Source organism: Pseudopipra pipra, chromosome 19, assembly GCF_036250125.1.
Source record: "Pseudopipra pipra isolate bDixPip1 chromosome 19, bDixPip1.hap1, whole genome shotgun sequence".
Taxonomy (NCBI): Eukaryota; Metazoa; Chordata; class Aves; order Passeriformes; family Pipridae; genus Pseudopipra; species Pseudopipra pipra.
In genome coordinates, this window is record NC_087567.1 from 8,651,281 (window position 1) to 8,676,587 (window position 25,307).

The 25,307-nt window shown below is 47.7% G+C and overlaps 1 protein-coding gene across 6 annotated transcripts in view; it reads right to left on the reverse strand.

The window, feature by feature from the left end:
- The window catches only part of COPRS (coordinator of PRMT5 and differentiation stimulator), a 141,881-nt gene that overhangs the window by 2,963 nt on the left and 113,611 nt on the right, over positions 1–25,307 (reverse strand). Inside the window, exons 5-6 of one of the 6 annotated variants that reach the window (XR_010435293.1) lie at positions 4,756–5,011; positions 4,024–4,150 (exon numbers count right to left, since the gene is read on the reverse strand). The exons of 2 other annotated variants lie outside the window; for them this stretch is intronic. Coding sequence is in view for 1 of the 4 variants with exons in the window: in XM_064676074.1 (XP_064532144.1) it covers positions 4,941–5,011 (71 nt within the window). In the remaining 3 variants the exon portion in view is untranslated. Of the gene's footprint in view, positions 1–4,023; positions 4,151–4,466; positions 4,553–4,755; positions 5,012–25,307 lie in introns of those variants that run through there. 3 more of the 6 variants (XR_010435291.1, XR_010435292.1, XM_064676074.1) reach the window with 3 other exon arrangements.

Below are 25,307 nucleotides of genomic sequence, written 5' to 3' on the forward strand. Positions count from 1 at the left end.
AGCAAATGTTAGCATTTCTCACTCTCTGAAACCGAGAGTCTGGTAATAATGAGTGAAACGTCCCAACCAGTTTGAAGATATCAAAGGCAAGCCAGGAAACCAACAGAGAGAAATATTTCTGTATTTGTTTCACAGCCCCCGAATTCTGCTGGACAGTTTTCCACTCTTCCAGATGTTTTCTGAGAGAGACATGCTCTGATTTCAAATGCTGTGTTGCTTCTAAGCTGATGAGGCCACACTGTGCCACCTGGGACAAGGCAAGGCGACAAGTGGAGATGCCCCGTCACGAGATGCTGATCAGGCTGGAGCCCCTCTTTCTGTACTTAACACTGCTCTGGTTTTGTCTCTGCTTTGCAGACATTTCATTTTTACCATGGGTAAGAGCAGGAGTGTGTGTGTCTCTGTGAGAGAACGAGCATGGGGCTGCAAGCTTCATCTCACTGCAAATAATATTTTGGCAGGAAACCTGCAGGAGATTAAATTAGGGGCCTAACGACTGAATATTAAACATTTCAAACTTCAAGTTCCTTTAAATAAGCAGCTACAAAACAAGGAAGAGTCTGACAAAATTAGCAGGTCCAAAGCACTAAAGGAATCCACTAAGGATCACTTGTTTACTAATGCAAATTTAAAAGGACCTTTTTCATTATTTTTATTAGTAGCTGTGTATGTCAACATGCTATTTCCTCAATGCATTTTGAGTCCAGATTAGCTAAAGTTTTAGGTGTTGGCAGACTTGCTACAATAGAAGGGAAATGCCAATGGAATAACTTTAAACATGATCCAATCCCTGATGATTCACTGGATGTGTTAAAATTTCCTTTGAGACCATGTAAGTAATGCAGGGACTGGAGTGCAGAGTGCCTGTGACTCAGCTCTCTGCGAGGCAGCGGGAGGATGTCAGAATTACTCACTGGGACAGGAGGAATCTCATTTATCTATTTATAGGCAAGGCTGAGATGAGCTTGTACCATTAAAGAGCTGAGTTTACCAGTTCCCATAGGGGAGAAGGAAGGAAGGACCTCACTTTAAGCTGTTGAAATAAAAGCCTCCTTTTTTTTCCCCGTTTCCAGAGCTGATGACTGGCCAGTTATGTTTTCCCTGCTTGCACAGGCAGTGCAGGGCTCCTCCTCCTTGTTAGGGGCCAGTGCCCACTTTGCCAAAATCCTGTCTGCTGCACGTTTCTAGGAACACAGGGCTCTGGATTACTGATGCAGTCTCCCACTATCACAACCAATTACATCACATCATGCTTTTTGGCAGGCTATTCCAACACTTCATTTTAAATTTTCAGCCTTAATATCATTTGTTCTTGTGCCAGCATCGTAATTTGGTTTAAACAATTCTCTTTTTCCTCTGATCTTCACCTATCAGATGTATTTACTGAAAACAATCCTATCTGCTCTAGTCTTTGTTTTGAGAAGCTAAACAAATGAAGCTCTTCTAGTCTCCTCTTGTTCTAAACCCTCTGATCATCCTCAGTGCCCTTCTCTGTACCTGCTAATCTTCCTTGAACATGAGTGAACCTGTATCTTCTAGGACTGTGTTTGCCTTTCCATATCAGATCGGTGGCTCACAGTTATCCCTCAGAGCAAGTAATTCTCTGTATGTTTTTTTTTCCACCACCCTGCTTTTGTCATTCTCAAGTGAGTAACGTGATATTCTAGTTATTAATTTTTAACTGCAGGTCTTTATGCTTTGTCTAATCTATCTCAAATTCTGTCATTCAGCTGATGTTCTGATCCCTCTCTGTATCAGCAAAGCCTGTGTCGTCAGCAAATTTCTTTTTGACATTCCTACAGCTGTGCCAGAGTCATTAACAGAACAAGTAAGACCTGCTCAAGACTGACCCTTGAAGAATTCCACTTTCTAACTGCCTCTGTCCTGCCTTTCTCCTTCCCACAGAGCTCCCTGTCCTTTGCCCCAGCAGTTCTGCATTTGCCATCCACACTAATCCCCATCTTCTCAACTTCAACTAGTAATTTCCCATGTGGTGTAATATCAGATTCTTGACTCAAGTCTGGATAGAGTAAAATCACCTGTATTTCATTTGTCTAGGAAAAAAAAAATCAGTCATCAAAGAGAAATATGAGGTTAAGCTGAGCTCCTTTAATGTGCCAGTTCTTTCCAAATCCTGGGGTGGAAATCTGCCAGTGCACCTTCATCTGAGCACATGGAATTCTTTAAGCTTTTCCTTCCATCTTACATGTGATAATTTTCATTCCCTTAAGTATGTGCCTACTAGAAATCCTGTCTTTGCCCTACTGTTCAATATGATCACCTCTACTGAAAATGCAGGCAAAGTGGTTTTAGTTCATTTTGGACCATGTGTAGCCTGGTCTAATCTCAACCCCGTTCTCACTACATAATGACCACATTTCTCCTCTTTTCCTCTTCTGTATTTATCGAGCTGAAACCTTCTGCCATCTGTTTCATTTCCTCTTCAAAGTCTGATTCACAACTTCACTACTGACATTTCTCATTCTACCCCTACGTTTTCTGACCTCAGCAAATTAAAATGGGATGACTGAGGCAAACAGTGCCTCCAGTCTCGCCCCACCGCTCTGCTCCAGCGCCACCCTCGTGGCAAAGATGACAGAGCAGCTCCTAAAGCAGGTGGGGAACTGCAGGGCTGAGCATGTCACCGGCACAGTGGCTCTTCAGGACCTGCTGCACGAGCAGTTCCATCAGTTCTGTCAGCCCTGTGGGAGGGTGATGGGCTCCAGCAAGGAGCGAGGCAGGGGGGCCTCCCCTGCAGTGCTCCCCTCCAGATATCTGCTCTCGTCCCTGGCTGCATGTGAACTGAACAGCCCATTGCTGCCCACACCTTCTGCCCAGCCCTTGCCTGACTCCGCATGTGTTTGGGGCTGCTTATTTATCCCACTGGTTTCGGAGTGTTTCCCTTCAGGGTTCATCCTCCTGCATGTTCCAACGAGTTTTGGAATCCAGTTTCCATCACATTCAACTCCTCAGCTCCTCAGTGCGTTGGTTCCACTCATTAGTTCCCTTAATTTCCCAACATTTGTCCTTTTTGAGATGAATGTTTGGTGTGTGACTACAGACAGTGCTGGAGATTCAGCCCTAATGAGGTACCTTTAAAAGCTCCTCTTTCTTAACCAGGGTCTTCAGAGGCTCTGGATGACTCAGAGCTCAGCACTTTAGAGACTGAAAGAACTTCACTTGCCTTTCTTGTGTGTGTGAGGCACTGTAACCCTTCTCAGGATTAACTAGATTTTCATTTAAGGACAACTGAGACATAAAGAGCCTAAAGATAACACTTCAGAAGATACTCCACTGTATGAGTTAAGTGCACAGAGGTGAAGTACAAAGCTTCCTAACCCCACTGAGATCACTGCAGCAGTCAAACTTTGCTCACCTGAATGCCAGGTGCCTGTGCCAAGCTATTTGCTTTGAATTTTGTCTAGTTTCTTGAAGAAAGCAAAGCACAATCCAGGCTGTGGATTGACCTGTCCCAGACACGCTTAGGACGGGCTTAGCTGAGACTGGCCATACAGGCCAGGGTTAGAAAAGAGGAGCCAAGCCCTCAGAACACTTCACAAAAACATACTTGTCACCTGAGCACCTTTATAAATCACTGTCAGGTAGGTTACCTGTACTCAGAGTGGGATTTGAAGCTCAGCAGTCGGTCACCCCCCCACTGACTTTCCCTGCTCCCCTGAGACTCGCTCTGGGATCCTGCCCATGGACACATCCTTGTTTCACCTGCTTCCTGAGCTGCAGGACAGCAGCAGCACAGTGTGAGTGACACCACCACAGCACTGAGGCCATGCTGCCATCCTGCACAGATGGAAGCTCTTCCACTGGCAAACTGGTGCATGTTCAAGCCCCGTAGAAAGAGATGAAATGACAGAGAAAAGCAAATTTTTCTCCTTTCCACGAATATACTTGAAAATACTCTGCAGTTGAAGAAAAATATGCCCCCCTCCCAGAGCATGTCTGATTTGACTGCCCATTGCTCTGCTGGGCACCTACTGACCTTGGCAGGGTCACAGGACTCGTGTTTGTCTAAAAAAGTAACCTCCTTGTGAACAGGCTCTTTGCTTTGGGAAACACAAAGCAGTCTTGTCTTCCAAGTGTCCAAGCCTTCTTTTCACGTCTGTTTAGTCCTTCAGTAGCATTTATTTTTGGCCTTGAGAGAAAAACACAACTCCACATTAAAGGGGTGGTGTCCAGTTAAACCCACAGGCTGCACCAACCCTTTGCTCCCCCTTTGCAGGGGAAGGCAGTGGAGGAGCCCAACAAAGAACAGGAGAAAACTCTATTGCCTGTTGGGCACAAAGCTGCTTTTGCTTTCGAGTGAAAAGGAGCAGAGCATCCTCAGAAGCACAGAAAAACTGGCCAAACAGGCCAGAGCCTGGATGCCTGAGGCTTTTTAGTAATAGTAATAACAAGTCCAGGGGCCACATTTCCATTTGTCCTGGAAAGCCTTTCCAGTTAGGATCGCTCAGGGCAGGGAGACACCATGTTCCACAGTGTTGTTCTCAGTTTGTGGTGGGTCTGACTCTGGCAATCCCAGACTTTAGCACATCACCTATGGGGGACACCAAATCAGAAATACAGCCTGTCCCACAGTGAGCACAGCCCTGCCAGCACTGCAGGACAAGGCTGTTGGTGCTGTGTGCGGGAGCTGAGGAGGGGCTGCAGGTCACCTCTGCCTCCTGTGACTAGGCCAGCTGCACACACACCCTGCTCAAGGCCAGTGCTGAGCCACAGTGCTCAGTGGGTTGTGCTCACCTGTTTGACTCTGCAGAGCAGGGGAGTTCACAGAGCCCGTGCCAGCTCTGTCCCCTCAGCTCCAGCAGAGACCTGTGACTGTGTGTGGCCCAAGGCAGCTGCACAAGGGCCGTCTAAGGGCTCACAAAGCTGAAGCCTGAGGCACGAAGTTCAAGGCAGAGGTCCTGTACGGGCAGTGTGTGTGGTCAGGACCTGCATTCCTTTGGGGAGAGGCAGAGGAGGAGCAGGACTGCATCAGGAGCTCTTTGGGCTGGATCTGCAAGAGGAAATAAGCTCAGTTTGGCCACAACTATGTTTCGGGCTACCCATCAGCATCCAGCATCCCAGGTCAGGGAGCTGTGCTCCCTCCTACAGGACTGACTGAGCTGGGCCCCTGAGAACAGTCATGAGAGCACTCTGCTCTCCAGACCTACGGGCCAGAGACCACAGCCCTGCCCACTGAAACCGGGGGGACTCTGTCACAGGCTTGACTCACCCCCCTCCTGCAGCAATCCCTGATCTTGTAGGTCCACTGAATTCAGTGAAATTAGAGCCATCAGGCCCTGGATGTCCATGAAGGCATGGCTGGGCCCAAGGAAACGGAGGCAGCAACTCCTGGACACGATGGAAGCTGAAATCCCAGGAAAGCCTGTGTCTGCCTGCCGCTGAGCGAGTTAGCAGAATATTAACAGCGCCTCACTCAGAGTAAGTGCTTCTGGATGCCTGGCTGACTTTGGCAAGGGGCACTTTGAGAAGGATAAAACTGCATTTTCATTGCTGAGAATCCTCCTCCAGTAATAAGATGTGCCCCGTGGGATGCTGGTAACATATTGGTATTGTCTGCAGAGTAGCTGGGGGCAAAGGGCTGACAGTGCTCAACCCTACACACGGAACACCCCTCAATGTCACCATCCAGACCCAGGATTTACAAGCACACAGGCAGCCACAGGTAGGCTGTCCAGCTGTCCTCCAATTACTCTGGGAATTTAGAAAAATAAAACCAACCCAAAGCCCTAAGTAATTTTGTATTCTTTCCTTTGCATATAAAACGTCATTAAAATAATTAGAAAAACAGATGCATTGTATCAGTAACTGACAAATTAAGAATTCAGTCATGGTTGTTCAGGAACCCACTGCCTCCTTGCAATACCAATAATGATTATTTATAGCCTGCTCTGCAAGGAAAGTAGTCCAGAAAAATAGAACTATTATAATGTGAAGCAGTCATCCCCAGAGAGGATTCTAGTGCAAGACGTAGCCGAGATCTCACACCATTTCCTTGTCTCAAATTATAAACTTTATTGTAAGCACTGTTTGTGTATTTTGTACAGAATGTCCTGGTTCCTCTATAACAAGTATCCATTTTATTCCTGCTGAATTTCATTGAACTTGCCCCTGATTTATAAGAGGCAGATCCATATTAGTGCTTTATAGAGTGATCTCTTAGCTGCCTATTCACAAGGCTGTGCAGCCTGGCAGAAGAATGAGCGGAGGGAATGAGCTGGGTGGCAGACGAGCTATTAGTCTGATGATATCACCATAGCATCTGGAGCAGTTACACACAGCACTAACACAGGGGATGAGAAATTCTCTGCTCTTGAAAAGAGCTAACAAAGAAAACACACAGAGGGTGGGAGCTGTGGAAGAGCCACAGAACACAGAAGGGGCTGTACAATGTCACATCGCAGGAACTGAGAGAGGCAGGAGCAGAATCCTCGTCTCAGCCCTCTCCAGCTTCATGCTGCCTTTGCTTCTTCTGGTTCTGCATGTGGATGTGACAGATCTTTAACTGGATGTTCAATCCAGAAAAAGGAAATAATTTTTTTTCTCATTTTCAAGAGAACCAGCTTTCTGCTAATTTTGCAAACAAATCCTTTCCCGTGATTAATACCTGTCTCCTGTGCTCAAGACATCAGTCTCTGCTAATAAAGCAAAGCTCTCTTCTCAGAAAACGTTTCCCATTTTTTCTGCTAACATTCCTCCTCACAATTGCCCTTGTTTAGCCCTATGATAATTTTATGATGCACTCCCAACATAACTCACAGTGCTTCCTATTATTGTGTGCCACAAGTGTTTACAGAACCATTTTTGTGGCAGATACCAGCCCTTAGACATTCCACATTTCCTGTTTCACTGGAGCCAATCACTCACTGTTCAGTGCTGGGATGCAAGTCCCTAATTAATTTATACACAACGAAGCACTTCAGTCACTGCAATGAAAGTGTAGTGGAGAGCAGCCCATTAGCAAAAATTGGCTATCAAGCATGGACAAATTATTTCCTTTTCATGTTTCCATCAATATTAAGATTGATTAATCATCTTTCAAAAAACCCCTCCCTCAGTGCCAAACTGCTTTTACACTTTTCCACTAGTGCTCTATGGGACACCTGGGCCAGTCTGGCTTCCTCTCACAGCAAGGAAACCTCTCTGATGTGCTGAGAAGAACTGGGTTTTCACCACCACAGAGGACTTCACAACTGGTCCAACCCCACTCATATTCCCTTTATAGACTCAGAATATAATAGCCTGGTTTTAACAAAAAGAAATCAAGATTAAACTCAATATATTCTGAAGGAGTGAAAATTCCTAGCAACAGCTGAAAGGGAAGTGGAATCTATAAATGCCTCTTTCATCTTTATCAAATTACTATTCAGTGCAGTTACATTTATTAATAACAACATTCCTTAAACCACATTGTAAAAATCCATTAGCAAGAAATGCTTTAAAATGTTCAACAGGCTGTAACAGATGATTTATCAAAAGCTGAAACAAATACTGTGAGCAGAGTGGGCATTTTCATGGGCCATAGAGCTTGGCAGAGGGATGTTATGGTATGTTCAGAGATGGACAGTTTGCATGGCATAACTTAACTTTTTAATTCCATCACCTCCATTAGGAAGGGGTAACACCAGCTCATAGTGATCTTTGAGGTTTTTTTCATTTCACTTCTGTGTGTACTCACCCCTGAAAACGCTGGCGGGCATCTCAAAGTCATCACCTGTGGCCTCTGCGACACACTGAGGTACCAGAGTGCTCTGAATCAGGGTTGGAGAGAGGGAACCTGTGAGAGCAGATCTCTGCTCCCAGAGGAAACACCCTCTGACTGCCCCAAACCCTGACAAGGGGAGCCCTCTAAGGAGTTGTTTAACTGTCCCCAGGAGGGTCTGACCAGGAGGCAATCACCACATTGTTTTCCCTTTCAGCACACCCTGCAGTGGCCCTGCAAGGTCACATATTCCCTTCCTTCATTTCTTTACTTGTTTTTTCAAACACAGTTGGGATGTCGATCACAGTGAGTAATCATGTGGAAGGGCTGGATATTGACCCTGGATCCAGGTGATTCTGTCGGCATCGTCACGCACCGAACTGCCAGGCCCGACTATTGTGCACACCCCACAACACTGAAGGTTTGCCCAGGTCCTGGGGGGATCATTCCAGAAGGACTGTGAGTTCTCTCAGTTGCTTCCAGCTTGCAGCAGAGAACAATAATGGCACAGACAGTCGGCACTGCTCCGCTCATTCCCCAGCCGTGACTGTGGCTATCGCAGCCTCCTGCTGCAGCAGTGTAAGGAGGGTTCTGATGACATTTTCTTTGTTGCTGCAGAAGGCAAAGCCTGAGTCAGGGATTACAGGGAGAGGGGGAAGGGGCAGGAGATGCAGTCACAGCCGGGGAGCTCTGGGGTCTCAGTCCTTCTGGCTGCACGCGGGTGGCCGTGGGTGCATTTGGTTTTCACTCACCTGCTGACAGATCAGGTTCCCTCTCCAGATTCAATAATTCCCTACATCCATAAAGAGATGCCTGAGGCAGGTCAGATGGTTTCTGAGGCAGATAACACAGTGCAGCCCGACTCCCTCTAGAGTGAGAAGCTCTCTGCACTGGAAGCTGTGTTTAATTCCCCCAGGCCGACAGACAGACCTGTGCCACAGACCAGCCTCCCCCTCTCCTGTTCGGCCGTTCCCTCAGGGCCTTCCACTTAGGAGCACAAAACGGTGGCAGAACAAATTCGTGGCAGAATGTATCTTCTGTAATCACACACGAGCCAACTTGTTAGATCATTTTCTGTCCCAGCTGAGATTGCAGCTCTGTGATTACTTGTGACTGAGCAGAACTAGAGAACACACAATTACATGGGCCAGAGCACAGACAGCGGCGGCTACAGATGCTGGTGCTTAGCTGGGAAAGTGCAGCACATGGTGGGAGGGAGGGAGGGAGGGAAGCTGGAAATGTAGTGTACATTCCACCTCATCCCCACTGCAGAGCTTTGGGCTTCCAAGCTGGAATTTCTCAGGTGTAATGACAGATTGTGTGGCCTGAAACACCATAAGCTGTGTCAGTGCTCGAGCCTGGTGGGTTCAGCTTGCCCAGCCAGATGAAAGCAGCCTGGACTAACCCTGGTGAGACAATACTTGGCATCTCGCAGGCAAAATCATTCTTGGCTATAACATCCCCCTCCTGGTTCATTTTCTGTTTTTCTGTTGTTGACCTCCAGTGATGGAGGAAAGGGGCTGGACGGGGAAAGGAAAAAGAGAAGGCAGTGGATGGTGCTGTGAGCAGGAGAGGGGCCTGAAGGAATGGGAAAGAGAGGGAACAGCTGTGGGGCTGGGAGGGAAACAGAGACGGGGGAATGAAAGAGATATGCTTCCCCCTGGGGAGGATGGGCTGAGCTAGTGTGAACAAAAAAGGGCTAAAATGAAAGGGAGGAAACTAGAGAAGAGAAGAAAGATGGAACAAGGGAGATCACAGAAAACAACAGGAAGCAGCGCTAAGAGGACAGAGATGAAGGCTGGGGCGTGTTGGGGAAGAGCAAACAGAGAAAAAACCTTCAGGAATATTGTGCAAAAGACAGAGGGAATTAGAAAAAAAGTCTGATGAAAATGCCAGCTACCCAGCTGGTGTAAGTGAAACTCCACTTACGTCAACACCACACCACTGATCAGCACCAGAGGAGGAGGTTTGGGGTTGTCTTTTAATTGCATGGAAAGGCTTCAGCAATGCAGAACATGAACTTCAGCTCCCACTGAAGTCAGAGGGGTTTGGAGGTGCTTACAGCCACAGGAAAACAAGACCCAGCTTGATAAAGCCCATGAGACCAAGATGCCACATTACGACCTTGAGAACAACCAGCCTTTACCTTGTCCGACTTCCACCCCGAGACCCAGGGTGATAACAGCAGCACGTGTGGGAAGGGAGCCCAGGGCAGCCTCAGACCCGCGCCAGGGACACTGCCCAGCTCTCCCCAGCTCTGCCCTGCACCACAGCAGCTTCTGCTTTGTTCTCCCCGATGAGCAGTGAGGTCCTTCATCCACATGTCTAAGCTTGAGTAGGGGTAAGAGGCATCCTCTTTGCTGGTTGGAGTGAAATGTTTGGCTTATTGGCACGGCTTGTTTAATTTGGCTCTTAGTGCTCAGTCAGTGTTATTAGAGAAAGCAATAAAAACGCATTAAATATAAGGAACTACATTAAACCAACATGGAGTTTGCAATGCAAACCAAAAAAAGCCAGGGGGCTGAGTATGGAGCCTGCCATTCCCTCCTTCAATCATCCTCTTCTCCGTGAATATGGAGACTGTTTGAAGGGGTGGAGGGCCCAGTGGTCACCACACATCAGATCTGGGAAGTGTCAGATCTGTGTCCGAGGTTGGCTCCTTCCCCAGTGCCAGGGTGGCTGCTGAGGGCAGAAGTGGGGGCAGATATGTCACTCTGGTGCAAGGTGACAATTCAGAAGTACTGAGCTCCCAAAACCGAAGCTCCTGTCAGAGTTTTGCTTCAGTGAAATCTCCCCAGAGGCAACAAGTGTTCAGCTTCATATCCCTCTCCCATCTATATAAACCATCATTAAAGAGAACTCTGTATCCCACTGCGTTTTTCCTCTCCAGGTTTGCAGATCATGTGCCATCTGTCCCCAACCCCCTGGATTGCAGCAGGCACAGAGTGATACACAGGGAGCAAACACTGGCAATGGAGATGTCACCACTCCAGTGGCAGCAGCTGGGACCTGAGTCAGCCTCCCAGGCTGCCAATCCTGACTGGATTGTCACAGATGCTGACATTAACTGGTCATCTTCCAATCCTAATTCACCTCACAGCACACCTTCCTATGCTGCTGTGGCTCATTCGGCGCGTTTCAGCTCTTCCACTGCTTGTTCATGGCTGCTTCTCCTCCACCTCTGCGGTCCTTTTTGCAAACCTCAAGGCCTGTTTCACACCAGCACCTCTCCTCAGGGTTTAGCCTCAGGTTAGTCTCAGCCTAACCCCTGGTGTGCCACAGCAGCCCAGCTGGCACCACACAGCCCCTGGGCTCTGCAGCGGCTCTGCCTCACTGCCAGCTCTGCTGGGGAGCAAGACTAGGGATGCCATCCCTAGGGATCACTCCCCATGTCAGTCAGACAACAGTTAAAGCACAGTTCTGATTGTCTTTGCCCACCACATGCAGCCTGGCTGTGCTTTTAGTGGCGTCGACCAAGAGTTGCTGCCTGCAGCAACATGGAAGATGTCGTCTCCTCTTTCCCTCCAGCAAGTGGCTCTAGAAAGACTTTGAAATGCTGCAAACAGCCCCTACACATCCCTGCTGAGCCCCTTTCAGACTGAGTTCTTACACTTGTCATGTTTTTCCATCATTTTCTTTTGACCATATAATAAAGGTCAGATCCCACCAACACCACAGGGAGGGACTAAGAGACGTCAGAGATGACACGTCTGTCACCTCCCCAGGCTGGTGCTCGCTGCTCTAGCCCAGCTTTTGCAGCTCAGTCAGATTTCCTGGTTTCTGTTTGGCCTTGATACAGGACTCCTGAGGCCCTGGGATCTTTAATCTGCCCGTTTTATTAACTGATCTGAGGCACAGCTGCATCCTCACATTTCTTGTGCACCATGAAAACCACAACTGCACGTTCTGTTTGGGCAAACGGAGAGGTGACTGTTCTAAAGCCTGGAATTCCTAAGGAAACAAAGTTTTACGTGTGATCACTCTCTGTGTGTTTGTGTGTGTGTGAGTAGTTCTTGAATGTGTCAGACAATTTCAACATGGCAGAGGAGAGGATCTCTCAGAGCTCTGAAGCTCCCAGAGGTGCTCTGGAGGTGACAGATGAGGGTACAGACACCATTAGTATTCCCCGAGGAAAAGGCTCCCTGCACACCAGACAGAGGAGACGCCACACGGGTGAACGCTGCTCATTAGACCTGCTGCTCATGAAAATGTTCCTTAACAACCTCAGTGTGCCTGAACGTCTCCTGCCAATCCTGCTGGAGCTGGGCCCTGCACAGCTGTCACATTCACAGCTTTCCTCACTCACCTTGCCCGTCACCCCAAACTCCAGGTGAGGAGGGTGCCTGAGTGCCACTGCAAAATGGGCAATGGAGGAAACAGCAGGAGGATCCAGGCACAAGAGGAGGTGCAGCAGGGCGAGTGCTGTCCCTCGGCACATCCATTGTTCCCTGGTGGAGCAGCTTGGAGAGAGGGGTGTAAATGACAGGAACTGGATCACTGGCTTGGGCAATGTCAGCACGTCCCTTCGAGGGCATTCACTCCCCCCACACCATGAAATGAGCAGTTATTATTTAACAGCAGACCTCACAGGGAGGAATGTTTGTCTGTATTCATGACCTCTAACAAGTGTGGCAATTGTTTACTATACTCTGAGCTACCCAGCAGTAGCTATAATGTAATAATTATAGAGAAACCTTCCTAAAAATATATTTCTGACGCATCAGCAAAACTCCAGCTGGCACTGAACATATGAGTTCAGCCCAATCTGAGAATGAGATCGTGCACTACATTTTGTGCAGCTGTGTAAAGCCTCCAGTGAGGAGCTCTGCAGTGATGGAGGGAAGGACAAGAAGCAGCACAGAAGAGCCACAGGTTCCTTTCTCCATGGTCAGTGACAACAGAAAACACCAGGCCATCTTCAAGCTAAATAAACTGAGATTTTGAAAATCAGAACATCAGCATTTTCTAATCTGGGTACTGACTTGTTGGTGTCTGGTTTCAGAGGTTCAGCCTAAGTCCAGGCTTTGCCGGCATTTTTCATGGAGATGATTCATTATTATCATATTATTTCATCCACACACACTAGAATAGCATCCTGAGCATCCTGCAAGGATCAGCTCTTCCTTGTGCTCAGTGTTAGTGAACTCCAGCTCCTGTTCTTTGAAGAAGGATCTACAAGGGCTTCAGATGCTGCTGCCTTGTAGCAGAACCCCCAAAATGTCACCCTCTTGCCTCTGGCAGTCGGACCAAGGCTGACCCAACCCCATCACTGCTGTTTCAGCTGAGCAGAGTGTGAAGGGGAATGCCAGGGCACAGGTGGTTGTTTCTTCTTCCAGCCCTGTTGCAGTGCAGCACATGCCTGGAGACAAGCTGGATTCTTCAGAGATACTGTGGGACCCTGGTAGCCCCTAAATGCTTCTGTGTCTCAATTTCCTCACCTGCAAAAAAGGCCAAGATGAAAAACCCTCAACTGAGAGCTTTGTTCAGGTTTGGAAAACAATTTTAGCACCTTGAAAGAAGGTTTCTCTGGAAGCCCAAACTGCAATTTATTGCTTCAATTAAAAAAGCGTGTGTTTTACAATCCACAATCTGCTTACACTTCTTATAGCTGCCTCTCTAAAAAGAACTCAGCTCTGGTAGCTCATGGATTTGGCACAGCTTGTTGGATAAGCAGGCTCACCAACCCTTCCAGGACACACAGTGCTTCTGTGTAACTTTGCAGGCTGTGTTTGACTTGTCTGAACTTGAACAGTCACCACTGATTGATTGGCTTCTAAAAATACCCTCCCGCCATGGTTCGAAGTCTAGAGAGCTCTTGTTGATTTAGATGGAGACCTTCTCGCTGGTCAGAGGCTCAGACAGACATCTGACACCGGGCTGTGCTCCCTGCTCCCGCCCCGGGAGACCCGGGAGCACCTCCTCATTCCGATCTTGTGTGGGGCATGGCAGTTCATAACCATTTTGTCAACCAAAGATTTCCTTTTATTTCTACAACATCCTTCCTTCTGCGGCATCCACAGAAAGCAGCGCCCTCGCTCCAGCTCTCCTGCCCCGAACGACCCACACTCCTCTGGTCACTCCTTGTGAGCATCACCCACTGTCCCCATCCCCTTCTGAGTTCCACTTCGGATTTATACTCCCCAAGGAAGGATGATGAGAACTGACCATGACTTCTGAGGTGAAAGTTCAGCTGTTCCTTGTGCAGTGGCAGGAGAGCTTCCTCATCTTTCTTGGAAACAGCTTGCCCGATAAACCCGATGATCTCATTTGGCTTTTGTGTTCAGTTTTAAAAGGGGTATAAAGCAGGCTCTCCAGTATTTCACTTCATTTTATTTTAGTGTTTGTTATCTGGAAAGAAGAGGGTAGTTAAACTGCCTTTTTAATTAAATTCCTTTAAATCTTCGAAAACAATAAAGAAAGAAAGATAGCAAACAAAGTCAGACAGAAGAATTACCATGTGTATTACCAGAGATGTTTTTTCCCGTAACACATTTATATATAAATCTCTTTTCCAAAAACTTGCAACATTTCTCAGTTGCTCAGTCTGTCTCCTGGGTAACTTGACACCTCACAAGAGGAGCCTTGTGCCTCTGCTCTTTAGTGGGACATGAGTCTTAGGAACTCTATTGAAATTCTCCTCTAAAGAGAGAGTATTCCTGGTTTCTTGAAGGTGAGAAGAGCTTGTGGTACTGGATCCTTCTCCCTTTGCTTCTCTCCATCTTCACACAGCTTATGAAAATCAAAGGCTCTGAGCAGCAATCGCTTCATTAACCAGTGGTCCCTCTGGGCACACAGACTCTTTCCATAGGTCTGGGAAAAGCTTCTAAGGATTTACACGAGCAAAGAGAGAGTCAGTGGGCTTGGGTTTGCTGTAAAAAGGTTCAAACCTGCAGTGCCAAATGTTTAGAGCTCCATAAATTAAAAATAAGGTTGGGAAACAGTGGCTTAGCTAAAATAACCTGACAAGGGTCCTGTGCTGTCAGCACAGCATCTACACGATGGGATCCCACTGCATGTGGGAGAAAGAGGGTCTGTCAGGCTCAGACCCACCATCCAATCAAGTCCACGGTGCAATAGTTCTGACCATGATGAAGACATCTGAGCACAGAGCTCCATCCTGCCACATCCCATGTCTCAGTGTGGCGGGAGCGTTATCCCAAGGGATCAGGGCAGCTGGAAGCACCAGTTTGACCAAGTTTGTTGTCTGCCACTGCTCTGCTGGTGGCAAGTAGCACAGAGTGGATGTAAAACACAGTAGATTATTGGCACTTGAACTCTAAAATCTTTAACTCTTAAAGTCTAAAAATTCATGACATTAGGACTGGAATGTGTTTGCTGTTTTCTCTGGAACTGGGGCATTGGGAAGATGTTGGTGTGCAGGCTGCTCTGAGGGAACCTGTGCAGCCCCAGGCACTGCATTGCTCAGTCAGTACTGCAACAACACCTCACAGTTCTCTCCAAAACCAGACCTTTGTCTCCAAAACCAGACCTTTGTGATAGCTGGTGCTACTTTAATGCCCATTCGGCCTTTTTAAAGTACAGGTATCAGAAATGTGACCACTGGGTATTGAGAGCCACTCCACTGGCTACCAAATGGCTCTAAAGCATTGCTTGCTGCTTGCCCTTTAGTAATATCTACTTTATTTTCTCTACAACTTGCTTGATTTCTTTTTTTTTTTCTTAAATAAGGAGACAATGCTTTCTGTGTCTCCTTCCTCAGACACCACTGCTCTCCCAGGGACCTCTCAAACACCAAGGCCAGAAACCAAGTCCAGGAATTGTAGGTTGCAGTTAATCTAAAATTGGTGACTTGTCAATTTTAATAGTTTTAATTTCCCAACTGTCTGCTTGGGTTACACACACGAAACTTTTAAATAATATGCCTTCTCTGTCTCCCCACATAGAAAACCACTGTGTTCCCCTGTTCTCTATAGACTATGTGACCTTTAGCTGCTCTCCCTTGCTTATCAAGTCAAGGAATTCATTCAGCTCCTCAGCAACCCCAACCACTGACTCTCCATTCACATCCCTCTGAAGGCCCCACCAGCTCCTCCATCGGTTCAGAAAGATTTATACTTGTGTGCCCCTTCATATCCTTCCTCCTCAGGCTTTGATTTACCCTCGTGGCTTCCTTATCACTCGATAGCACTTCCTACATGCTTGTCTTTACAGCTTCTTGTTTTCTCTCTTTGAAATCACCAATGAGTTGTGTTTCCTTAATGGCACTGGGAAGAATTCTCCCGCAGAGAGGCCTTTGCAAGGAGCTGTGCAAACCTGAGCTCCCGTGGAACACAAATGGCATTTTGCTCCTGATGTTGGCCCTGAGCACAGGAAGGACTTTCAGGCCCTACCAAACCTCTTTATGCAGTTCTCAGCCCCTTGCCTGCTTTTACATTTCCTGTGCATTCACTGAGGGAAAGCTCTGTGCCCTCCACGAGGCAGGAGGAAATATGACCTTTTTCTTCTGTTTTCTCAGTGCCCCCTCCACAAAGAGCCAGCCCAGCCCAGTACCCCTTTCCCTAGCACAGACAGTGCAGCCACAGCTGCAAAATTCTGCTCTTCAGTTTCTCCCCTCCTGGGTTTTGTTTGATTTGTTACACAGTTTGTGTTACCCTGTTAAAGGAAGGGGACTAATGGGAAAACACAAGGTCATGCTGGGGAGGACAGTGCCTGGGGCGACCACCACCCTAAGGATCCCCACTGGGGACTCCTGGAATCACAGGTGCACCAACCTGGAGCAGAATGATGGACCAAAGAGAGCCACAGCCCCCTCAGTGCTCAGCTGCTCGTTGGCCGGACCCGAGGTTCGTGTTCCTCACCTTTGAACTCAGCCTTTGAAGTCACTTCCACATTCGTTCTCCTACTCCTAAATACTCCCCTCTGCAGGGATTAAAGCTGGCAGTAAAACATCTCACAAATGTTTATGATCCCAATTACACCTGTTCCTACAAGGATTTCACAGTCGATTGAGTCGCATTATTCTTCTCATATTTGCCTTTCCTGCCCTGGTATCCAGATTTCCCAAGCACACAAACCCAGCGAGAGTCCTGGCAGGTTACGAGTTCAGAGTATTCCTTAAATTGTTTTAAACTCAAATCCTCACCAAGTGCAGTTATGCCAGTCAGGCAGATAATGAGATATCTTCAATCAGCTGCAAAAAAAGCAGGAACGTTTCCTGCAAGCATTGCCTCTGTGAAGGACTGGGATGTGTATGGCCAGGAACTCCACCAGCTGCTGTAATTTTTAGATCAATTTTACCCAAATAAAGGCATTCCTGCTTTACACTGCACAGCTTTGATCCTTTAAGGGGGAATCTCAGCTACCAGTGTGAGTTCATACTGATCTGGACACCAATACTTGAACATGCAAGAGGCTGGGCAGAAAAGCAGGGGGAAATTTTAAGCTTTCTTTGGCATTTACTCAGCCTGAATTTCCCAATAGGAAAACAAAAGCTCGGCCCTTATGGGTGAAATTCCCCCCTGACACAGTAAGGCCTTTTAAAGGGGAGCTAAGGCAGGCACAGGCCATTTGCAGTTAGACCCTACAAAGTCTAATAGGAAAGGAATAGGAAATAGAGCCTTTGAGAGCCCCCTACTCCCATCAAAATCACCTGGAAATTCCGGGTGCTGTAAGGAGAGGAGAGCCTCGACTTGTCAAATATTCCTGGCCAGAGCTCAATTTTAGGTACAATCACTCACTGCCAATCAACTTTCAGCCTCTTTTCTCCTGTAACCTACTTCAGCTGTTAGCACCAGGCAGCAATAAAACCATATCCAAGCTCACTCAGAAATCATATTGAAATGCCTTCGTGCAAACAGTTCCACATCCTGCACATCAGACTGCACGTGGGAACATCTTTCAGATTTCCAGTGTAAAAACATTTTTCCAGTAGGAAAAATCAAGTGCTACAGTAAAGGCTAATCTAATAATTACGTTCACAAGGATCACTCCCCACCTTTGAATGTCCATGAAGTTGCCACAGAGGTACCACAGTTACATCCTCCTCTAGTTCTAAGGAAAACACAGCTTATCTCTTCCACTGGGATTCCCGATGCTCAGTAGTTACAGCTCTGTCCTAAAAGTCTAATTACACAACGCAGTAAAAATAGATGCAACACGAGCACTTACAAAAATGTACTGCAATGTCAAACAGCACTGCCAAAAAAACACAATGGCAGGCCTTGGTCCTGCAAAGCCCCACATGCAGTCACGCTGCTTTTTCACACATTTGGAATAGCTTTTCTAAAATCCATGAGCCATCCATAACAGGCAAGGCCTTTGCAGGACCAGAGGATTCCTTTCCTTGTTCTACCCGTGGAAAATTAGACCTGCTCACTCCTATATAACCTCTTTCAAATAATATTGAATTACCTGCAAGTTGCTAAAATTAGACTAACAAATATATTACTCTGTAGCCAAGCTGATAAAATGTGACTGTTTACATATGATTTAATCCTAGAACTAAGATTAAAGACTACTTCAAACAGAGCCTTTACCCACTACACTATGTCACATAAAATTCTGCTCGGTTTCAGCAGAGCTGAGAATGACTTTAACAACCTTGTTAATCACAGATTAAGAATGGAAAGGATCCTTCTTGGCACCAGGTGTGCCATTAATAACGAGTGGGGGTGCAGGGGAGCCGCAGAGTGACCTCGCCGAGCGCCAAGGAGAAGCTCGGAGGGCTGGAGCTGAGCCATGGCCCGAGCACAGGCACAGCCGGGCCCCGCAGCTCCCGTGCCTCCCCCGGCAGAGCAGCCCCGGGGACAGGGGACAGGGGACAGGAGCTCTCGGGCCCTGCCCTGCCCTCCCCTCTCCCCACGTGTCTGTCTGAATTTCTGCAAGCCTACCCTGGAGCCGTTTGAAAGCTCTGCACCTGTCCCTGGGAATCTGAAATTTCCTAAATCAGTGTTTTCTAGCCCTAATGAAGTCCCCTCCCCTTTTGGTGGTTTGTGTCCTGGATGAAACATGGCATGAGACTGGTGTTCCTCAGAACACCTTTCCCTCAGCAAGGGCACTGCAGGCAAGTCTTTAAAGGCATGTTCAAATCCTTGTCCAGCCCAGCACTGCAGAGGTGCTGGGGGAGGCTGAGCACAGGGAGCTTCCCGTGCTGGCACAGCCCGTGGAGCTCCTGCCACCCTCCTCTCCTGATCCCACAGGTAACTGCCCCGTGCTCCCCAAGGCTGGGCTCGGGGCCAGGCACCTGGGCCCTTCCCACAGCAGCACCTCCCCTGGCCATTCCCTCCAGGATCTCCTCTGCAGTGCTCCACGGGGCTGGAACAGCCACCCTGTGCCCCCCAGCTCTCCTCCCGAAAGCACTTTTCTGCTGGGATGGGAAATCAGCCCCTCTGTTTGGTCCACGAGCAGGCCCTGTCACCGAACCAGATGTGAGGGGCAGGTGGCTGGAGCGGGGAGAAGGTCCAGACCTGCAGGACCCCGAGCCCTGAGTGAAGCCCTGCGAGGTCCTTTCCGCTCCCCCCAGGCACAGTGCCAGCACCACAGGCTCTCCTGACCCCACCAAACCACACAGGGAGAAGGGAAAATCTGTTCCCCATTAAACATATCTAATGATCATTTTTAAGTACAACCACAAAGGCTTTGCCTGAGCAGCCCTTCTCATCTGTACCTCCCATGCAGTCCCAAGGTCCCCCAAAATGGATCAGAGAGACTCTGCACTCCAGAATACTCTGGTTGCAAGAGCTGTCCCGTGCACAAGCACTGGGCAATGACAAGTTTTTCCACCAGCAATCCACTACAGAAACTTTGCAAGCCTATCTTTTGGGTTTTAGCTCTTGCTCTGCAAAATCCAGGTCTGTATGGGCAGCACAGAGCACACTGGGGTGGTGCCCAGGGATCCGGGTGGCATTGCCAGCCACAGCACAGCCAGCCTGACTAACCACCCACAGGTGAATTATCTCCCAGATGTTGCAGGCAAGACAGAAAATACAGAGAGGATGGACATTTCTTTCCCTGGGATCTTCTTAGAAGATGTTTGCCATAAATCTCTTGAAGGTAAGAAGCAGAAGAAAAGATCTGGAATCCTCCCCTGTGCTGTGCAGAGAAGATAAGCTGTGATTCAGCACGAAAGCCCTTCTGAGTTTTTCCCAGTTCCCATTACCACAGTGCCCAAATATCCCATTGTGAAACAAAGTCTCCCCCAGCGAGGTGCAGTGCCAGCACACAAGAAACATCAGGGGGTTTACAAAAGAGAAGAGCAATCCTGGCGCCTGATCCTCTGAAAACGCTGCGCAGCCAACCTTTGAAAGGCAATTCCAAAATCCCTCTCATCAAAACACAGGCTCCTAAAATCACTTCTCACATTTTATAATGTTGGTCAGATCACTGCCCTGACAGTTTTGCAGTGAAATTCAAGTTTATGATCCGTATTCCACAGCCTTTACTCGGCAATTTACTCCATCTTAGGGCCCAGGCGATTGCAGAGAGCATGCACACAATTCTCTTCCCACTTAAATTGCATGTGGTTTGCATTGTTTAGCTTTTTATTGTATATTCTGTGCTATTAATGCCTTGTGTTTTTATAGCATCTCCCAGGTGAAGGACTCAACACGCTTAGAAAGATAAATGCAGCTGAAGAATCCCACCAAGTCTGGCAGAATCCCCCTCTCTGTAGCTGCTTTGACAACTTTGTCTTGTAGCTGCTGAGTGGTGCCTTTCTGCTCCTGCAGGAAGCTTGTGTTCCTCTGCAAACGGCTGCCAAGCTGGTGCAGGACCAGACTAGTTTGTCCCTGCAGTTCCCCTGGCAGGCGCTGGGATAGTGACTGAGCTCTCCACCCTTTCCACAGAGCCAGTGCCTGCATGTACTGACTTCCTTGGGAAGCTCTGGGAAAGAGCAGAGCTGAGAAATCCACTGCTGTGCAGCCAGCCCTGATCCAGCTCTTCCTCCCCTGCAAGTCCCGAGGGCTTCACCAGAATGCTGCTGTCAGTACCAGGAAAAAAGGGAATTCTGCTGAAGGTGCCAGGACTAAGTGTGCTGACAGTGGTATTTTCTTTGCCCAGAGCTGCCATGTGTTCAGGTTTTCCTGGATACTTCTTTTTTTTTTCTCATACAAATGGTGCACAGCAGAAGTAGAGGACTTCATACATCTGCTGAAAAGTCGGAATTTTCAAAGGGAAGCAGAGATAAGCAACTGCTTGTCTAGGGTTCCTGGATATCCAGCAGCCAAGTTGGGAGTAGCTATTGCTGGGCTTTTGTCACACACACAGGGATCAACTCTACAACACACGTGACCCTGGAGACCTGAGCCTGCTCTGTGCTTCTACAACAACCCCGGTGCCTGAGATTCCCTGATCAGTGGATCAGCTGAACACACACGCCCGGATGCTTCCTGCAAATGCTGCACTCACTGTACCAACAGACAGATTTCTGCAGGGAAATATTTACCTCAACTTGGCTTTTAGCAAGTCTTCTTGTAGCTCAGCATATCAGTGGGATGCTGTCACCAATCTACAGCGTTCTGCAAACGCCCAGGACAGATATCATTTCAGTTGAATTAAAAAGGTCACCCAAGAGCAGCACAACAACACAACCAACTCAATCACACGAGGTATTTGTCAGATCTTGTTCCTGTGTGTCGTTCTCAAATATGACTCCCTTTAGATTCTGACTGAGCCATCACACTTCTGACTGTGCCCCTGGTACTCAGACATATGTTCAGCTTTGGTTAAATTTGACTTCTTGTTGTGTTATGCAACTGAGCTTTACTCAGTGTTATCTTCTGATTGACTCCTCCACTATTCCCCTCCCAACGGATTTATCTGAGGCCAATGACAGCCAGCAAATACTCACTAGAACTCTTGTCTTTGGCAGCACACGCTGGCAGTAAGTGTTTTCAGAGGCAGTTTGAGAAGTGGGTGTCACTTGCATTAGCTCACTCTAAAATCTTGACTCACCCTTCACGCACATAATCCCTCCTGCAAATTCTAGGCCACGGATTTTAATAGAGTCTCCAAAGGAGGTGTGAGGGCCACTGGCTGTGCTAATTTAGTTCCTATTGATTTATCTCGTCTCCTTTCATGGCAGCAAATTGTAAATGCTTCCTTCCCTTCCCTGGGTGTTTGCTCCCTGCGTGACAAGTCTCCAGCACTGATGGAATGTGTTGGTGAAAAGCGCCGTGACGGCTGTTTGCAGAGTCACAGAGACAGAGCCATCCCCAGTGACAGCCCCACTTTGGAAGAGCTGCCTCGCTCAACCTCTACCTGTTTACTCAGAAAGGAAAGCTCGCCCTGGGACGGGAGAGCTCCATAACACACAGACAAAACTCTGTAAGGCATTAAATAAACTCCTCTTTAGGACTGGGAGTCAGACTCGCTGTCAGTACCATGGAACAGCAAAGCAATGGAGGGACATTGATGCTTCATTAGTGTGAGCAAAAGCACCTCAATCTTGCCTTTCTTAGGTGTGTTTAATTAGGGCTTGATCCAGTCCTGATCCAGTCCTTGAGAAAGGGCTGTGTTCCAGTTGCTTTTAGTTCTCACTCATGATTTGGGCACTAATCACATATTTTTTGCAAATATAGCACGAAGAGCTTCCTCTAGGGAAGGGGACGTTTAGATGGAGCCTGCAAAGACCACACATTTTCTCTTTGGTTATAATTATGTATTACATTAGTGTTGTTTGGGGTTTTTTTTAATGAACAAGTGACTTAATCTTTATAATTACACATTTGGAAAAAAAAAAATAAAAAAGACAGAAAAGGTTCCAGCTGCCTTTTGCAGCGTGCTTCCCCTGCCCCCTCCACTGGGAATCCCAGCCTGTGCCTCTGAAACAGATACTGGGGCTGGCATTTGCCAGACTCAAATCCACAAACTTCTGGTTGTGCCAGTTTGGGAATTACAGACCTGCTGTCTGCAAATGACTGGTTTTCAAAGCACAGGCAGCCATCATTTCAAAGGTTGAGAAAGAAATATATCATAAATCAGCATATGTGGATTTTATTTATAAAGACCTAATTAAATTTTGTTCTGTAATTTCAATATGCAGTTTACACACACAGGGTATATTTTTTTCCTTCCTCTTTCTGGCCATGAACACAAACAATATACCTTATAATTCTCTCCCTCCGTAATGTGCCTGTTTTGTGTGCTGGTAAAGTAACATCTCAGCCTATTGTAGCTTGTTACAGTGCACTATAGAATTTTTATTGTATGTTACAGTCTGGTTTGGAGCTCATCCAACCAAGCAATCTGCTTCCTTTTAAAAAATAACATAAAATACTGTATTTTTCATAACGTGTATAAATCCATGCAGAAATCCAAGCCCGGAAAATAAACACAGCATTGCCAACACCAAGCACTTAACAGGCCTGTCCTAGGCCACAAAATCATGAGTTTGCCTTACAAATCTGGAGATCTCAAAGGAACATAATTTTGCGTTTCCTCTCTTCGCCCTTCTTCCTTTTAATACTTTTTGGTTGTTTTTAAGCTATTCTGCACAATCACAAAAGTTGTCAATTTACCTTCAGCTTTAAAGAATTCTGAAACTCTCACATAATTACAGGATATGAGGAACCAGAGCTTTGAAAAACAACTGGAACAAAATGTATGGTAAAATCACAAAAGAGGGTGCCCTTGCAAGCTCAAATGCACTACCTGGCATAGGGCTGACACCTCCTGATCCCTGTTAACCCTCCCCACTGAGAACTAAGCAGGAACTAAGACTGCCCTGAACACATGCAGCAGTTGCTTGTCTCTACCTCCCTTTGAAAATTCCCAAATTTCCAGCTTACTATTTGACAGGCTTTCTGCAACCAAACCAAACAGGATCCCAGGCTGGAAAGACTATTTCAAAATAATATTAAATGTTTGGTTCAACCGAAAATATAATTCCCTTTAGCAGAGTTTTGGATACTTTTTTTTCCCAGGAAACACTGAAAAAAAGGCAGCAGTCTGGTGTGAGTGCTCGACTAAAGCCACCAAGGGACTGGAGCTGCACAAGGGGGTTTGTGCTGTCCTGATTTTATACACCAGAGTTACACAGAGTTACCACAGCTCTACAGGAGACTTCTGAGTTACTGTGTTTGTTACAGGGTAGAAAGAGGCAACATCCCCCGGGGCAGCAGCACAGCAGCGGCTCCTGCAGGGACCACAGCTGGGGAAGGGCTGGGCTGCCTTCCCGTCCTCCACCTGCACCCAGATCCCTAAAGTTCACGGGATGGGCCTGCTCAGGCTTCCCTGGTAAGACAAAAGCATTTTGTTGTAGTCAGCAGGGCCAGACAAACAAGCATTAAATGACAGATGATCTGTCTTCTGCAGCCCAGCCTCAGGCAGGACTCAAGGCCTGGCACAAACACCCCTGGGGCCAAGGACCCCTCCTGGGTTCTGCCCCGCGTGGGCACTGAAACCAAACCCTGTGCAGAGCAGGCTCACTGCTCCTGCTCCAACCAGGCTGCTCCCAGTGCTCTGAGACACTGGGTAATCCCTGCTCAGAGTGGCCTTGGTGAGCCAGATTGGGCATCTGGAAACGAATTCTAACAAATGCTGAAGGGCCACACAAGTGCCCGAGGAGCCCTTCCTCACATGAGCAGCCCCACAGCTCATGCAGGAGTGCCTGGCTCCAAGCACGGATCCATTTTCAGATGATTTGTTAGGAAGTACATTAATTAAAGATCATCTTTCACTGCAGCGTTAGTTGCCAGCAGAAGGATTGCATGCAGCAGATATGCTCTCAGTGTTGACATGTAAGGGGAGCATCACTTCAGCAGTGATAGGAAGGTGCTGAAGGGATAAAGCCCACCCTCCCAGGAACTCCATCTCTGCACTCACAGCAGGCCATGAGCCAGCCAGGAGCTGGTTTTCTCTGTTCCACATCCCCAGCATCAACACTGAGCCAGTCCCACAGACTCCCATGGGATTGCAAAGACCTCACTCTGTGCTGGATGTGTTCCTAAGGTAAAAGGTAAAGCTCATGTGCAAGTTAACCAGCAAAAGGCAGTTGGGAAAAGAGATGCAGACTCAGATCCATTTTAGATGCTCAATTCCTACTGACAAATCACCTGGAGTTTGGAGGATACATGTTCAGCTGCAAACTCAGGGCCTTGTTGCTGCTGTGGAGTGGTTTGCACTGACCTCGCTGAGATCACACCGTGGGGTGCAGCAAAGGGAAAATCAGGCCTGCTCTGTCACCCTCTGCCTCAAACTACACAGGGGTGAGCTGGACATGTTCCCCTGGTGAGACAGAGGCAGGGGTGGGGGGCAGCAGCAGCCTCACAGCTCCCACGTCCACGGCCATCACCAGGGACCCCTCGGTCCCACAGGGCACTGTGCCCCATTCCCATCAGCTGACAAAGGCCTTTTACTCCAGAAGAAAAAAAAAAAAAGAAATAAAAACATAGCATGGCTCTCTGTGAAATTCAGTTGTTCCTTAAATATCCCCTCACGTCTGCCTCAGGTCACACTGTGAGTCAGTTTGACACATAAAAGGGCTGTTTCGCAAGGCAGTTTCAGATGTGATCAATCACACAGAGCAAACAACCAGCTCCAAAACCACCCAGCTCCAGCAAGGATAAATGTCACTCTTGTGCCAGCAGTGAGCCCATGAGCCCTCACACCCACGCAGGGCAGAGTCTTC